Here is a 14,127-nt window from a genome sequence, read left to right on the forward strand (position 1 = left end):
AGCCCCACAAACGACAAGGAAAAAAGAAATCCAAAAATCACATGTAATACCACAATTCTTCAATCTGTTGAGTAGGACAATATGCATTGGAAAACCTAGAACCAATAACATCAAAATTGCTTTTGTCTTTCATAGTCTTCATGAGTGGGACATACCAAAAGAAGAAGAAAGAGGGGAAAATCCACACTCAAAACTTAGATTTAAGCCACTGGGCATGGATGGAGCTGATGGTGATGAGCTGATGGTCTGAAATGCACTCAGGAGTGAGGTGGTACAGATGGAAAGCGCCTGGGTGGCTCTGAAGAGGTACACCACCGCCTTGCAGGCAACAGCAGGCAGAAAACGCTGGACTCCATAGGATTAGAGCAGGGAGTTCTCTGTGACAGTGACGCACAGGTGGGCTATGAAAAGACCCCACATATATTCACCCCCAAACATCATTAATGGTGTTTGTGATGTCTGATATATAGATCAGGCAATTGGTCAGTTCAGGAAAAAAATCATTGCATTAAATGATCAATTCATTCAAAATTGAGCTTCAGGAAGAATATGCAGAAGATGAAATTGTTTCAGGCCCAGCGGTGGCACCTGTGGAATGGGATCCCAAGGGTTCCCAAGGATCTTAGAAGACAGAAATGGCTGAGATTACAGGAGGGAAACTGTTCCTTATACTTTGTTCCTAGTGCCTTAACTAGGGCCTATGTGAATCACAAATTTGCATGTTATAAGGCATTTTCTTTGATCTTCAGATTTTATTGTGTGTGTGTGTGTGTGTGTGTAAGAGAGAGAGAGAAAGAGAGAGAGAGGGAGGGAGGGAGGGAGGGAGGGAGGGATAACTCCTGGGGCTTGATACCAGGGCCTAAGTGCTATCCATGAGCTTTTTTTTTTTTTTTCTTAATTGTTGTTCAAGGGTAACAGCTCCTCTTCCATCTTTATGCAGGCGGATTTGAACTGTGTTCCCTAGATTTCAACTTGCTGAGTAGCTAGAATTATCAGATGTGGAAATACCCTCCTTCACTTCCTAATGACTGGATAAAGCATTGTATTAATCTGTTTTTATTTGAGCATGGCCCTGATCTTTTTTTTTTTTTTTTTTTGGTCAGTCATGGGGCCTGAACTGTGGGCCTGGGCTCTGTCCCTGAGCTCCTTAGCTCAAGGCTAGCGCTCTACCACTTGAGCCACAGCACTACTTCCAGCTTTTTCTGCTTATGTGGTGCTGAGGAATCGAACCCAGGGCCTCATGCACACAAGACTAGCACTCTACCACTGAGCCACCTTCCCAGCCATGGCCTTGATATGAAATAAAATAAATATAGTGTGACCAAATGATGGAATGCAAGTACATTTCCGGAGGTAAATAACAAAAAGAAAATCTACACAAAATAATTGTACAAACCAATCCTACACTATGATAAAACACAGGCATGGGAACAGGAGATTGATTCAATCTAGGTTTCATATCACCCATTTTCCCTCTGCAATTATCCTAGAACTAGACAATTGAAAAAATACAGGAGTATTTCAATAGTTCCAGGAAATCTACCATGAGATAGATTCAGCATGTGTAAATGATGGACATTATTATGCAGAAATGGTAAGGTTATTGTTAAAATGATTTAAAAAAAACACACTACAATGTTCAGAGCATCTTATCTGTAGGTAATGAAAAATTTCCATTGAGGTTGGATGAATAAAGTCATCTCCTGTCAACTGCTATTTGGAGAGTTTGATTGTGAATAATGAGTTAACAGAGGTGAATAAATGAGCAGTGGTACTTGGTTGATACTCTGTAGAAAATGAGCTATGCAACTTGTGGGTAGCACCAGGATGGAAAAACTGGGAGAGAGTGAAAGAAGGGGTAACATTGTCCAGAAAGAAATGTACTCATTATTTGACTTAAAGAATGTTAGCCCTGCTGGGGGCTGGTGGTCATGCCTGTAATCCCAGCTACTCAGGAGGCTGAGATCTGAGGATTACGGTTCAAAGCCAGCCCAGGCAGGAAAGTAGTGGTTTATGTCCAACAAACCACCAGAAAACCAGAAGTGGCGCTGTGACTCAAATGGTAGAGCCACGTTGTACATCATCTTTATAATAACTATTTAAAAACTAAATGAGAAAAAGTGGGACAGGCCCAGGCCTGGAGTTCAAGCCCTATGACCAACACCAGGGGAGAGAGAGAGAGAGAGAGAGAGAAGGGGGTGAAGGGGGTGGGGGAGAATCGCAGGATAGTCTGTGAGACTCTTATCTTTAATAAACCATAAAAAAATCTGGAAATAAAGCTGTGGCTCAAGTGGTAGAGCATTAGCCATGGGCATAAAAGTGCTCAAAAAGCATGAACAGCATTCATGCTCTCAATTCAAGCTCCAGGACCGATCAAAACATAACAACAAAAGACTTCAGTAGATCACTCTGTAATATGAAATTTCTTGTTTTTTGGTACGGTCGTGGGGCCTGAACTCTGGGCCTGGGCACTGTCCCTCAGCTCTTCAGCTCAAGACTAGCGCTCTAACCACTTGAGCCACAGCCCCACTTCCAGCTTTTTTCTTTTTTGCTTATGTGGTGCTGAGTAATCGAACCCAGGGCCTCAAGCATGCAAGGCAAGCGCTCTACCACTGAGCCACCTTCCCAGCCCCTGAAATAAAATTTCTTAGGGTTCTTCAGGGTTACTGTCGATAAACTCAGTCTACAAAACATTTAGGTTTCTGGACCAGGATGAAAGTATGTTTGCAACTCCATGTCAAATCACATGTTTAATAGAAAAATATTGTAAAGTTGGTGGAAAAGGGATAATGAAAAGTATTCCAACTTCTTCCTCTCTAGGTTGGGAGTTGGGAAATCCTCTCACAGGGTCCAGCCCGGCTGCATTTGCCCAGCTAGGATTGTGTAGCAGGCGCCTCATGATAGGGCCTCTCCCAGGAGACATTAATCAGTGTCTCCTGCTGCCTGGCTGGCCTTGTTTACTGGGCATCACTCTGATGCCCCCACAGGAGCTGTAAACTGCTTTTCCCAGGTGCCAAAGGAAGCTCTTGGAGAGTGTATTAAGTTGATTAATTAGAAGAATACAATTACCGTTTTAAGATGTGTTTTTTCCAAGTCAAACTCATCAGAAAGTAAACTTCAGGATGTGACTGGTTATTAAAAGTTGGTTCTCACAGCTGTGGATACATCCTGAGCTCTCTGCCTTCCCCACTGGGACCTGGAGATACCTGTGACCCCATCTCCTGGCTTTCCAGAGAATAGGTTCTGATGGGCACAGTGTGAGGGACTCAAGGACCCCACAGCATGGGGGTCAGTCTTAGTTCTAAGGAATAAGGTGTATTAGAATGTTTTCTCATTTCTAAATCTCTGGCCACAATAGGCAGATTTAAATGGCTATAAAGTTGTACTCCTGCATGCCTGGAATGCCCAGGAGGTGGGGATCTGAGGATCATAGTCCCTGAGATTATCTCCAATTAACCACCACAAAGCTGGTCTGGAGTGGTAGAATGCCAGTCTGGAGTGAAAAAACTCGGACAGTCCCCAAGCCTTGAGTTCAAGCCCAAGGTCTGGCATACACAGAAAATATAGGTGTCTGCAATCTAAATAAAACAAACAAAAAAACTAATCCTACATAATAGATTTTTTTAACTTTTAATATGCAAAAATATGTACTTCTAAGGTTAATATCCCTGTTTTCCCTGCCTAGTGAGAGCCATATGGCTTTCCTTCTTCATTTTGCCAATATGCTGATTTACTAACAGATACTAAGGCTTATATATAAGCTTATGATGACCACCTTTGATCTAGATTGTAGTTGTTAGCTGGGGCCTCCTTGGTCCTCCTGTTGAGAAAAACCCCAAACTTTAAAATATTATATTTCTATTTAATTATTTGTAGAAAGAACTTGCCATTCTATCAAGCTGTTTATGAAAACAATGTCTCCTCTTAAGATTTTGATTGACAGCTTTGGTGGGTGGGACCAAAGAGCATTTGGTCTGCCTCTTAGTCATCCATGTCCAGTGTAAAAGATGAAGAGGAAAACCAGGCCATCACACACGATGGGATCTTCAAGGTCAGTGGAGCTGGTCTTTGACTCCTCAAATAACTCCTCACACTTGACAGCCTCGTCTTTTACCTTGAAACCTTCTCACTGCTATTCAGTGTGCCCCACAATCAATGCTACTCTATCAGAGAACTTTCTAGAAATTCGGATCCCTACATGTATCCTCTGAATGCTACTCTACCTGGACAAGAGGCCTTTAATGTATGTGAGACTCCCCATGGATTCTCTAAGTTGCTACAGACTGAAGTCCCCTTTGTCAGGTATAACTGCAGGAAGCTCCATGGGAGCCGTGGAGATGGTTTACTTCAGAAATCTCATGGGGGCAAGGGGCCAGCCAAGCAAGGACCAGATTGCCATGTGGTCCTCACATCTGCACTGGCCCAGGTGGTTTCCATGCGAAGCCCTTTGCAACCTTGGCAGATTTCATAGGTCAGGACAAGGGTCAAGGGGACCAGCTGTGAAGTTGCCACGTTGGGCACTGGCCCAGGCAGAGACGGTGTGGCACCTCCCTCCACTCACCTGGCCCCAGGAATCCTGGCTGATGGGAAGGAGGGAAACTGAGCTGTCTCTCTTTTCCTTGGCCTGTGGTTCTTCCACCCTCCCCTAGAAGCTATGAACTCAGCACAGAGACCAAAATAATACTGATTTATTCCAATCGCAAAGCACAGTAGTTCAAAGAATTCCCTTCCCCAGAAGTCTCTGCTTCAAACAAACCGCCAGTGTCCTCTCCCTCCGCCGGGGGGAGAAAAAGGAGGCAAAATCTCAAATCACTGCTCATTCCTCCCCAGTCCGACTCCTTTTCAAAATTCTCCTCCCCTCTGCATTTCCCCTCAAGTGTCAGCTCCTGATTCCTGTCGCCATTGCTCTCCTCCCCTTTCGTCTCCAGTACTCGTCCTTCTTCCTCTTCCTGGCTAGACAGCCTGTTCACCCCGCCGCGCTGCACAGCCCAGTGACCCCCATCCCGGCTCTGCCTCTTCCCTGCCTGCCTTCCTCCAGCACCATGTCGCCCCTTTCTCTTTGGCCCCAGGAAGTCCTTGGAGGCATCCGGACCATCGCACTTCCCTCGGCTGGGGATCGTGGGGACCATGTGCTCTGGGGGGGAAAAGGGGGCCACCGACCACTGTCTGCTCTTGTGGCCTTGGATCCAGAGGAGGTGGCTGGCTGAGAACTGGGGTCCGGCCGTTTTCTTTGGGATGGGCGGACACCCTCCCTCCGCGGCGCGGGGCCGAGAGGGGGTGGGGGGGTCAGAGCGCCGGGGCCTTCCCCCAGCAATCCCTGAGCAGGTCGGCGTGGAACAAGGGTGCGCCGGTGAGCAGGCGGGCGGCGAAGAGGTGGCGGCAGGGCAGGCGGCGAGCGGCGTAGATGGTGCAGCTGCAGTGCGTCAGCGCGCGGTCCAGCACGAAGTCGGAGCTGCCGTCCTTGAGGGCGAAGCCGGCGCCGGTCCAGTGGAAGCTCTGCGCGCCGTGCTGCCGGGCGAACGCCAGCTCCTCGGCCACCAGGTCGGCCAGCTCGGGCCCGCAGGCGGCTCGGAACCGGGCCAGCGGCTCCCAGTCCATGGCCTCCTCTTCCAGGGACTCGCCGGGCCTCTTTGGTTCCTGGCCGGCCTCGCCACTGCCGCCGCTGCCGCCGATCTGATGCTCGTGCCCCGCGGGCCCGGGGTCCGCGTCCACACCGCCGCTGTCCTCCTCGGCCGGCTCGGCCCTTGCCAGATCCCCGCACCCCACCGGCCCCCCATCTCCGTTCGCCATGTCGCTTGCCTTCGTGTCTCCCAACCGCACCACGACGATGTCCTCCAGGCCTCGCCTCCTCTTTGGCCCCGGCCTCCCCCCGGCCGGCCTCCCTCCGGGCTCCTCTGCGCTCCGAAGCCCTGGCCGCTTCCTGCCCTCCACGCCCCCGGGCCTCGGCTCACCGGGCTCCTCCTTCACGTGGACGCCGCTCCCCGGACTCCCTTCCCGGCTGCCCCGTTCGCCCAGGGCGGCTTTGAGCTCGGGTCCCGCGCGGGGCTCCGGCCGGGGACCCCGCCAGTCCCTCACCTCGGGCCCCCCCTCCCTGCGGGTGCCCCTCACCTGGTTCTCCAGCCGCGCCCCCTTCCAGTCTCTGGCCAGCGGCCCCTTCCCCTTGTCAGCGTCCCCGCGCAGCCGGCGGCTGGGGCCGGACTCGGGGCCCGGCGGCCCGGGTGGCTCGGCCGCCTCGGGCGCGGCGTCATCGGCCGCCTCGCGGGCTGCGTCGGCCCACTGCATGGCCACCAGGTCGCGCAGGCACTGGGCCACGCCGTGCGGGGGGCTGAGGCGGCGCAGCAGGCGGCGGCGGTGGCCGTGCACCAGCGCGAATGAGTCGAGGTCGCGCGCCGCCTCGTAGGCGCGGAAGTGCACCCACAGGTCGTGCCGCGGCGCCCAGTTGTGCTCGAAGTAGCGCACGAAGGCGGGCGGCGCCTGCGCGCGCAGCTCGGCCAGTGCCTCGCTGTAGGCGGCGTAGGACGAGGCCCCCGCCAGGCGGCAGAGCAGCGGCCAGAGCCCCGGGTCCTCGCGGCTGGCGCCGCCCAGCTCCTGCGCCTTGCTGAAGAGCGTCTCCAGGCCCTGTGCGCGGCAGATCTGCACGCGGGCGCAGGGCAGGAGCTGGCGCACGGCGCGCAGCTGCCCGGCCACCTCAGGCCCCGCGATCAGGCAGCGCACGCGGCCCTTGATGTCGGGCGCGCTCTGCAGCAGTGACGCCAGCGCGAAGCGCAGCAGGCTGGGCGTGCCGGGCCGGGCCACACAGCAGGCCGCCTGCCGCGCGCGCCCCGCGCTGTCCACGCACAGCACGGACACCAGGTCCAGCGCTCCCTGCAGCCCCGGCAGCCGGTCCACCAGCAGCAGGCGTGGGAAGCGGCGCAGAAGCGCACGCGTGCGCGACGTCAAGAAAAACACGGTCTCCACGGCCGCCTGGTCCTCCACGAACACCAGCTTCACCTGTGGGCAGGGCGAAGGTCACACAGAGGTCAAGGGACGCCCGAGGTCAGGGAGAGTTTTGAAACAGGGTCAGAGACGTCTACCTGACTGACCCCTTCCTTGGTGATCAGGGCCTGAAGGGGGTAGGGGATGCCTGCCCAAACCATCCCTGGATGGGCAGAGGTCAAACAGAAATTAGGGACGTGGGGGGTGCACATCCCTAGATGGTCAGAGGTCAAGGGGCAACAAAAGGTCCGGGTGCGCTCACCCCTGGCCTGAGTAGTCAGACAAGGTCAGCCAAGGGTCAGGCGGCGCTCACCCTTGCAAAAATGAGCCTGCACTTTCTCCTATGACCGGCAGGGGGCAGTGTGGGCACCAGTGGCTCACATGTGAACTCCTAGCTACTCAAGACACTGAGATCTGAAGATACAGCTTCAAAGACCAGGCTGGAAAGTCTGTCAGATCCTTATCTCCAATGACGTTAGCTGTGGTTCAAGAGGTAGAACACTAGCCTTTACCACAAAAGCCCAGGGACAATGCCCAGGCCCTCAATTCAAGCCCTGGGGACTTGTGCCCAAGCACGTATACAGGCGCACACACACATGGACCCACACTGCTCAATCTACAGCAATTTGTTCCACAGTAATAAGAAAAATTACCCAGAGGTCATTAGGGATCCAGCCCTGCAGAAAAGCTAAGCAACAGTGAAGGCCCCAAGTTCAAGCCCCAGGGCTGACTCATACATACTCAAATGCACACTCACACAAAGATCTGTCTCCTCACAAAGGTACTAAGCAGCCAGAGGCTGAGACTCCCAAAGCCAGACCCTGTGAGAGTTGACTCACAGTAGTGGAAACAGAATTGGAATCCGCTTTAATCATAAATCTCCCCACAAAGCCTTTTGTCATAATCCAACCAAATCCTGTAACTCCATCTTAAAAGCACTGCATCATGCTGAGCTTGCAAAAAAAAAAAAAAAAGCAAAGCAAAACACCTATTAAGTAAAAAGTCTGGTAGAATCCAGAGAGGAAAGATTTTTGTCTTCCTAGTCCAGAAATCATATATTCAGTACTCCAAAGTATATTGAAACTCAATATAGGTCATGAAAACAAAACTCTGGTAAATTTATCGCTGAATGAGTTAACAATATCACCAAGCACTCACCACTGCATCACTTTCTACTATGAGTTTAATCAAACTGACCCATCTTCAGTTGAGTTCTGGTCTGTCCTATATAGTAGTTCATTTTTCTATGTAGAATGTAAACTATGAAGGGCGTGGTAGCTTTATGCCTGTAATACTAGCTACTTAGGAGACTAAGATCTGGAGGATCATGATTTGAAATCAGCCTAGGCAGAGAAGGCCAGGGGATTTGATCTCTAAAAAAACCAGCAAAAAAGCAGAGCTGGAGGCATGGCTCAAGTGGTAGACCACAGGCCAAGCAAGCAAATGAAGTGTAAGGTCCAGAGTTCAAATCTGGTGAGAGAAATAAATGGGTGTAGCACATTGGAGTATAGTCTTAGTTACTAATAAATAAAAATTCACCATTTAAATATGGGAAAGTTCACATGGTTCAAAATTCAAGTATGACCAAGCTGTATTAAAAGCCTTAGTCTCTTTCTTAGTATATGTGGCACCTGCTGGCCTTGACACTTATAATTCCTATTTTCCTTATTTTATATGTAATACAGCATAGGATGTACAGTGTTTTCGCAACTCGCTTTAAGTTAAAAATGCATCTAGGATATTGGACCTCTGTGGCTCACACCTGTAATCCTAGCTGTCACACTTGTAATCCTAGGTGGAGGTAGCGATCAGGAGAATAGATTTGAGGCCAGTCTGGGGTGGTGGTGGGGGGGGGAGGTCAAGAGATCCTATTTGGACATTAAAAAGCCAGGTGTGGTGGCATCTGTCATCCAGGGCTATACAAGAACTGTAAATAGAAGGATTATGGTCCAGGCTGGCCAGAGCAAAAAGACCCTAACACAAAAATGACTTGAGTTGGGAACACTGCCATGCATGAGGAATCCAGGTACTGCCAGGTGGAGAAATAAAACCATCCTGCCTGCCAGCCAGCCTCCCTCTCCTTTTCCTCCCCTCTCCTCTTGGAGTAAAACAGCAAAGCGACATGCTAACACAACCAGCCTGCTCCAACCTCTGCACCTTCTCACTGGCTGCTCACTGCACCTGAAACTCTCCCCATCCCGACAGCAGAATGGGGTTCCCTTTCCTCCAGCTTGTCCTCTCTGCTTCACCACTAGCTCCTCACGTTCCTTCCCGGACCACTCAAAACAGCACCCTAAACACAATACCAACATTAAATGGCAGACTTCTATCTGCTCCTCTGGATCATACACTCCTCCCTCCATGGATCGCAGATCATGGCATCCTGGTGCTGAGGTGGGGTGGTGGTGATGGTGTGTGGCCTTGTGTGCATTCATATATTTGTCACTTGGGCATTTTCTATTTGTGTAGGTCACTTTGGAGAAAAAAATTAGATGTTACCTTCCATCTTTAGGCAGCCTATAACTTAAGAGGCCAGCTTATCTTATCTGGGTGTGACTTCTCCCAATAGCACTGTAAGGTGGAGCTGGGTATGGTAGCATACTCCTGTAACCCAAGCTATTCACACTGGTGAAGACCTGGGTAAAATTAGCTTGATTCTATTTAAAAACAAAACAAAACAAAAAACCCCAATACAAACAGAAAAGGCTGGGAGAGTATATTATGTGGTACTGCTTGCCTAACAAATGTATGGAGGCTTTGGATTCCACCACCACTATCAAAACAAAAAAACAAACCAAAACTTAAAAGGTGGTTCCAGCAGGTATCTCTAAGGGAGCCAACTGCCATATAATAGGTGCTAGTCCTGAACACAGGGCTTGGGTGCTGTCACTTAGCTTTTTCACTCAAGACTGGTGCTCTACACTGGAGCCACAGTGCCACTTTTGGTTTTCTGGTGGCTCACTGGAGATAAGAGTCTCCTGGAATTTCCTGCCTGGGCTGGCTTCGAACTGTGATCCTCAGATTTCAGCCTCCTAAGTAGCTGGGATGATAGGTCCAGGGCAATTGTCTAAGGGTAAATTGCAGTTCCTTGAAAGGAATTCACTTCCTGGTGCTCATTTCCAGGCCACCCGTGCAAGAGACAAAGTATTCCCAAAGGACAAAAAGCCTGTGGGGGCAGCTGCACTGGACAGGACCAAGGGAGGGCCCATGAGGCTATGGCCCAATAGGTCCATGTTGACTGAATGATGAAGTGATGGATGGGTGGAGGAATGGATGTGAGCCAGGGACCACCTGGCTCCCTCCTCCCCTACCTTGGCCTCAGGGTCGGTGCGGAAGAGCCCCTCGAGCACGTGCAAGGCATCCAGGACCCCGTGGTCAGGACCCTTGCAGTGGGACAGCAGGCGGCGCACATCGGCTGGGGCCACGAACTGCTTGGAGATCTGGTTGGTGACTCTCACAGGCAGGCAGGCGTTGCCAAGCAGGTGCCCGGGGCGGAAGTGGCAGGCAAACTCGTGTGGGCAGGGGGGGTGGGAATGCGTGAGCTGACATTCCGACACCACCAGGCGGTCCCGCAGCGGGCTCAGCTTGACGATGATAAAGGCCGGGCAGCTGGGCTGGGAGGGCCTGCAGGAAAGAACAAGCTCCATCACCCCATGACCCCTCATAGGAGACCAGGGGCTCTGTACGATATGCCAGCTGGGAAAAATAGCTGCCTCAGTTTCCCCATATCATAATCATCAGCCCTTTTTTGAGGGCTGTGGTAAGGATAGATACGTAAAACTTGCATTGCTGACAAAATTCTGTACCTACCACAGCCACCTGTCAAAGTGAACAGAGCCGAGTCTAGTGGCTCCTACCTATAATCCTAGCTAGCACAGGAAGTGGAGACCTAGATGATAGGTGCCAAAAAACAGGCCATGGGCAGGCTCCCTTCTTAGCAAGTATGAAGCGTAAGCACTGAGTTCACAACCTACTACAAAAAAAACCCCAAAGTTAATTTTCTTCCTCTGAAAGCGCTAGTGCTACTTCCACTGTAAAAGTTCTGGGGAAGGTGGGGCAGTCCTGCTGTGGAGCCCAGCAGGTAAAGGGAGGGGGAAGGGACAGGTGCTAGAGGTGGTACTGTGCCACCTAGAAAGGGGAAGAATGAGGGCAACACCTTTACCTATGTTCCTGGACCCCAAAACTCAGTCTCACCCCAAAAGACTTTCCTATCCCAGCACCCACTCTGCTCAGCAACACCCCCTAGACACAGCGCCACAGGGTCCAGGCTTCAACACCATTATGGCCTCATCCTCTGCTTTCTCTTACCCTAATTCTCCAGCCTCAGATCTCAGCCTTTGTGTGGCCTGTGACACTGGAGAAGCCGAAGTTGGAGCAGCTGGGAAGGCTGAGTTACAAGAGCTCATTCCGGATAAAGCAGGACAGGATAGGACAGCACATGCCTGTAACCCCAGCTATTCAGGAGGCTGTGATCTGAGGACCCGAGGCTGGAAGTCAGCCCAGGCAGGAAAGCCCATGAAACTCTTCTTTCCAATGAACCAGCAAAAAGCTGGAAGTGGAGCTGTAGCTCACCAGACTTAAGTAGGAAAAATAAATGAGCCCTCAAGGCCCTGAGTTCAAGCCCCAATACTGGTGCAAAACAAAGCGACAGAAAACCCTGAGATGCTTTTATGTCCCCCTGCTAAAAAGAGGAAACTGAGGCCCAGAAAGGGGGGGGCGGGTTGCCTGTTCCATACAACTGACTAGTCCAAAGGCCGAGCACCAACCTGCGTGGGTTCTGTGCTCCAAGTTCCTACAACAATGATCACTTAGTTCTGGATTCAGCTATTCAGAGCTCCAGGGGCACATCCATCCGCCCAACGGCTCTGTGACAGTGTGGAAACTGAGGCAAAGACCACTGCCTAAGCTGTGTTCATGTAGCCCACCTTGGCTAAGGACTACAACCAGCAGTCTCAAATTCCTACAGGAGTCAGCAAGGAGGGATGGGGAAGGGGTAGCACCCAACACGAGGAAGCAGACAGGTAAAGCCTGGGGAATGAATGGGAGCTCCAAATCTTATCTGATGGGGCGCACATGGGCAGGCACGGAAGTCCTTCCCAGTTCAAAGAGGCAATACTGCCTGCGGAGTGAACCTTATCTCTCTTGCATTCTCCCCCTGCTCCTCCCTGACAGTCATAGAAGTGGTCTAATGGTGGTCTTATAGTTTCACTGAAAAAAGATTAAGCCTTAAAAATTTTTTTTTTTGCTTTGGGTGGTACTGGGGTTTAAATTGAGGAGTTGCTTAGGGGAAGGGCTCTACGAGGGTGAGCCCCACCTCCAGCCCTTTTTGCTTTGGTTAATGGTGAGATGGGCTTTTGCTCTACCCTCTTCTCTAGAAGGCTATCAGGGACAGGGTTCCTATTTACCCTGGCTACAAGTATTATCTATGAGGGATGGTGTTTATGGGTTTTCTTTTTGGACTTGGTTCTGTTTCACTAGTTCTGTCTCCCTCAGGGCTTCTGTCCAATCTTACTGTCTGTCTGGCAGTGTGAACTCCTCTCCCTCTGCCTTCCAGACTCCTCTCTCATCTCCCTTTCTCAGTAAGGGTCCCCCTTCTAGACACCCAACCTCATTGTAGTGATCATTCTCAATCAGCCTCTCTGTCCCCTACAAGTGGGTAGGTGGGGCTCACTGCCCTCCCCCGCCCCTTTTTTTTCTTCCCACATCAGGGCATAGTCCCAGGGTCACGCACCACGCTGAGGACTGGTCAGGCGAACGCGCATCTTTGCACACCAGCAGCACGTAGCTGTACTTGAGCACGTGGATGAGCCGGTAGAGTGGGGGTGTGCTGGCCCAGGGGCTGCGTGCCACATGTGTGGAGCTCTTCACAGAAAAGACCACCAGCCGCTGCTGGCACCATTGGTCGAAAAAGCAGCTGAACTCTGCCCAGGAGAAGAAGGCTTTGTCCAGCAGCTCTTGTTCTTCTTTACCCACCACTGTGCCTTGTGGGGGCTCCGACAACTCCAACCTGGAGTCCTGAGTGGGAAGGTGGAGAAGAGCTGGATGTCAGATCCTTCCTCACCTGGGTCTTAGTATTTGGATTCCTTGTTCTCAGCCTGCCCGATGGGTGCCAGTGCCTCTATACAGGTGGTACTGGAGGCCCACCCAGAATCTCGCCCCATCTGGCTTTTGTGCCAGTTCTGGGCCTTGAACTCAGGGTGTGGGTGCTGCCCTTGAGCTAACTTTGCTCAAGGCTATAGATCTATCACTTGAGCCACAGCTTCACTTCCCACTTTTTTGGTAGTTTCAGTTGGAGATTAGGGTCTCACAGGCTTTCCTGCCTTGACTGGCTTCAAACAGATACTCAGAACTCAGTCTCCAAAGTAGATAGGATTACAGGAGTGAACTAGCAGCCCCTGGCTGTTCCACCCAATCTTTGTTCTCTCAGACCCTCACTTTTCCCTTGTTTAAAGTTGGAATTTAATTCCATTTCTGGGCTGCATCTCTCTTGAAGTGACCCCTAAGTACAGGTGAAGTTTCTTTGGCCCCAGATAACCCTGAAACTCAGCTGTGGCGCCTCATAACTTGTAGTGAAGACTTGCGTCCCCCTTCCCCCCCTCCCGCCCCCACCTCCGAAAACTTCCAGGGCCCAGGTTCGTCTGGAATTCCACCTTCCATGTGCCTAGGCGTGGCTGTCAGCCATCTGCGGCCGTACCCCGCAACCAAGCTGGAACCCCTCAACTCCAGGCCGGAATGCAGGGCGCACCTGTGGCTCCTCCTCTCCAGGAAGCGGCGGCTCCTCCCACATCTGCGACCCTTGGGGTTCTCCAGAATCATCGCTGGCGCCCGCTTCCGGAGAAGCGCTCATCTCCAGGGGTGCTTCCCGCGTCGGGGCGCGGGTCGTTCGCCTGCAGGTGTGGGGGGCCCACTTGTGGGAAATCCAACTCGGAAGTGTCCCCAATACTCGTCTGGGGGGGCACTTCCTCCTAGGACGCACCTCCCCGGGGCCGGGTCGAGTCGCGGCCCCCTCCTCCCGGTCGGAGCTCGCATCCTCCCGGTGCGTCTCCGCTCTAGGCGCGGTCCCGGGGCGCCCGTCAGATGGGGTTCGGCACTCCAGAGCGTGCCCCCGCCACCCCCGTCGGGCTGCACCTTCTCCTCCCTCTCTCCCTCGCG

The 14,127-nt window shown here is 51.9% G+C and overlaps 1 protein-coding gene across 1 annotated transcript; it reads right to left on the reverse strand.

Moving 5' to 3' along the window:
* Positions 1 to 4,672: 4,672 nt before the first annotated feature.
* On the reverse strand, positions 4,673 to 14,103 carry Zswim9 (zinc finger SWIM-type containing 9). Its single transcript, XM_042700217.1, has 5 exons — positions 13,952 to 14,103; positions 13,721 to 13,862; positions 12,707 to 12,990; positions 10,287 to 10,599; positions 4,673 to 6,990 (listed from the first exon to the last, which is right to left on the reverse strand). The coding sequence occupies exons 1-5, from the start codon at positions 14,002 to 14,004 to the stop codon at positions 5,287 to 5,289; spliced, it is 2,496 nt and encodes an 831-aa protein (XP_042556151.1). The 5' UTR covers positions 14,005 to 14,103; the 3' UTR covers positions 4,673 to 5,286.
* Positions 14,104 to 14,127: the final 24 nt, after the last annotated feature.

This window comes from Dipodomys spectabilis, unplaced genomic scaffold (genome assembly GCF_019054845.1).
Source record: "Dipodomys spectabilis isolate Male_0828 unplaced genomic scaffold, ASM1905484v1 ptg000266l, whole genome shotgun sequence".
NCBI lineage: Eukaryota > Metazoa > Chordata > Mammalia > Rodentia > Heteromyidae > Dipodomys > Dipodomys spectabilis.

Bases quoted from the DNA above. Each gene is read 5' to 3' on its own strand.
- Zswim9 (XM_042700217.1), bottom strand. From the start codon at position 14,004: ATGCGAGCTCCGACCGGGAGGAGGGGGCCGCGACTCGACCCGGCCCCG. The intron at 12,991-13,720 runs GTGCGCCCTGCA...CTTCCCACTCAG, and splicing joins CTGGAGAGGAGGAGCCACAG to GACTCCAGGTTGGAGTTGTC. The intron at 6,991-10,286 runs GTAGGGGAGGAG...CCCTGCCCACAG, and splicing joins GCACCGACCCTGAGGCCAAG to GTGAAGCTGGTGTTCGTGGA.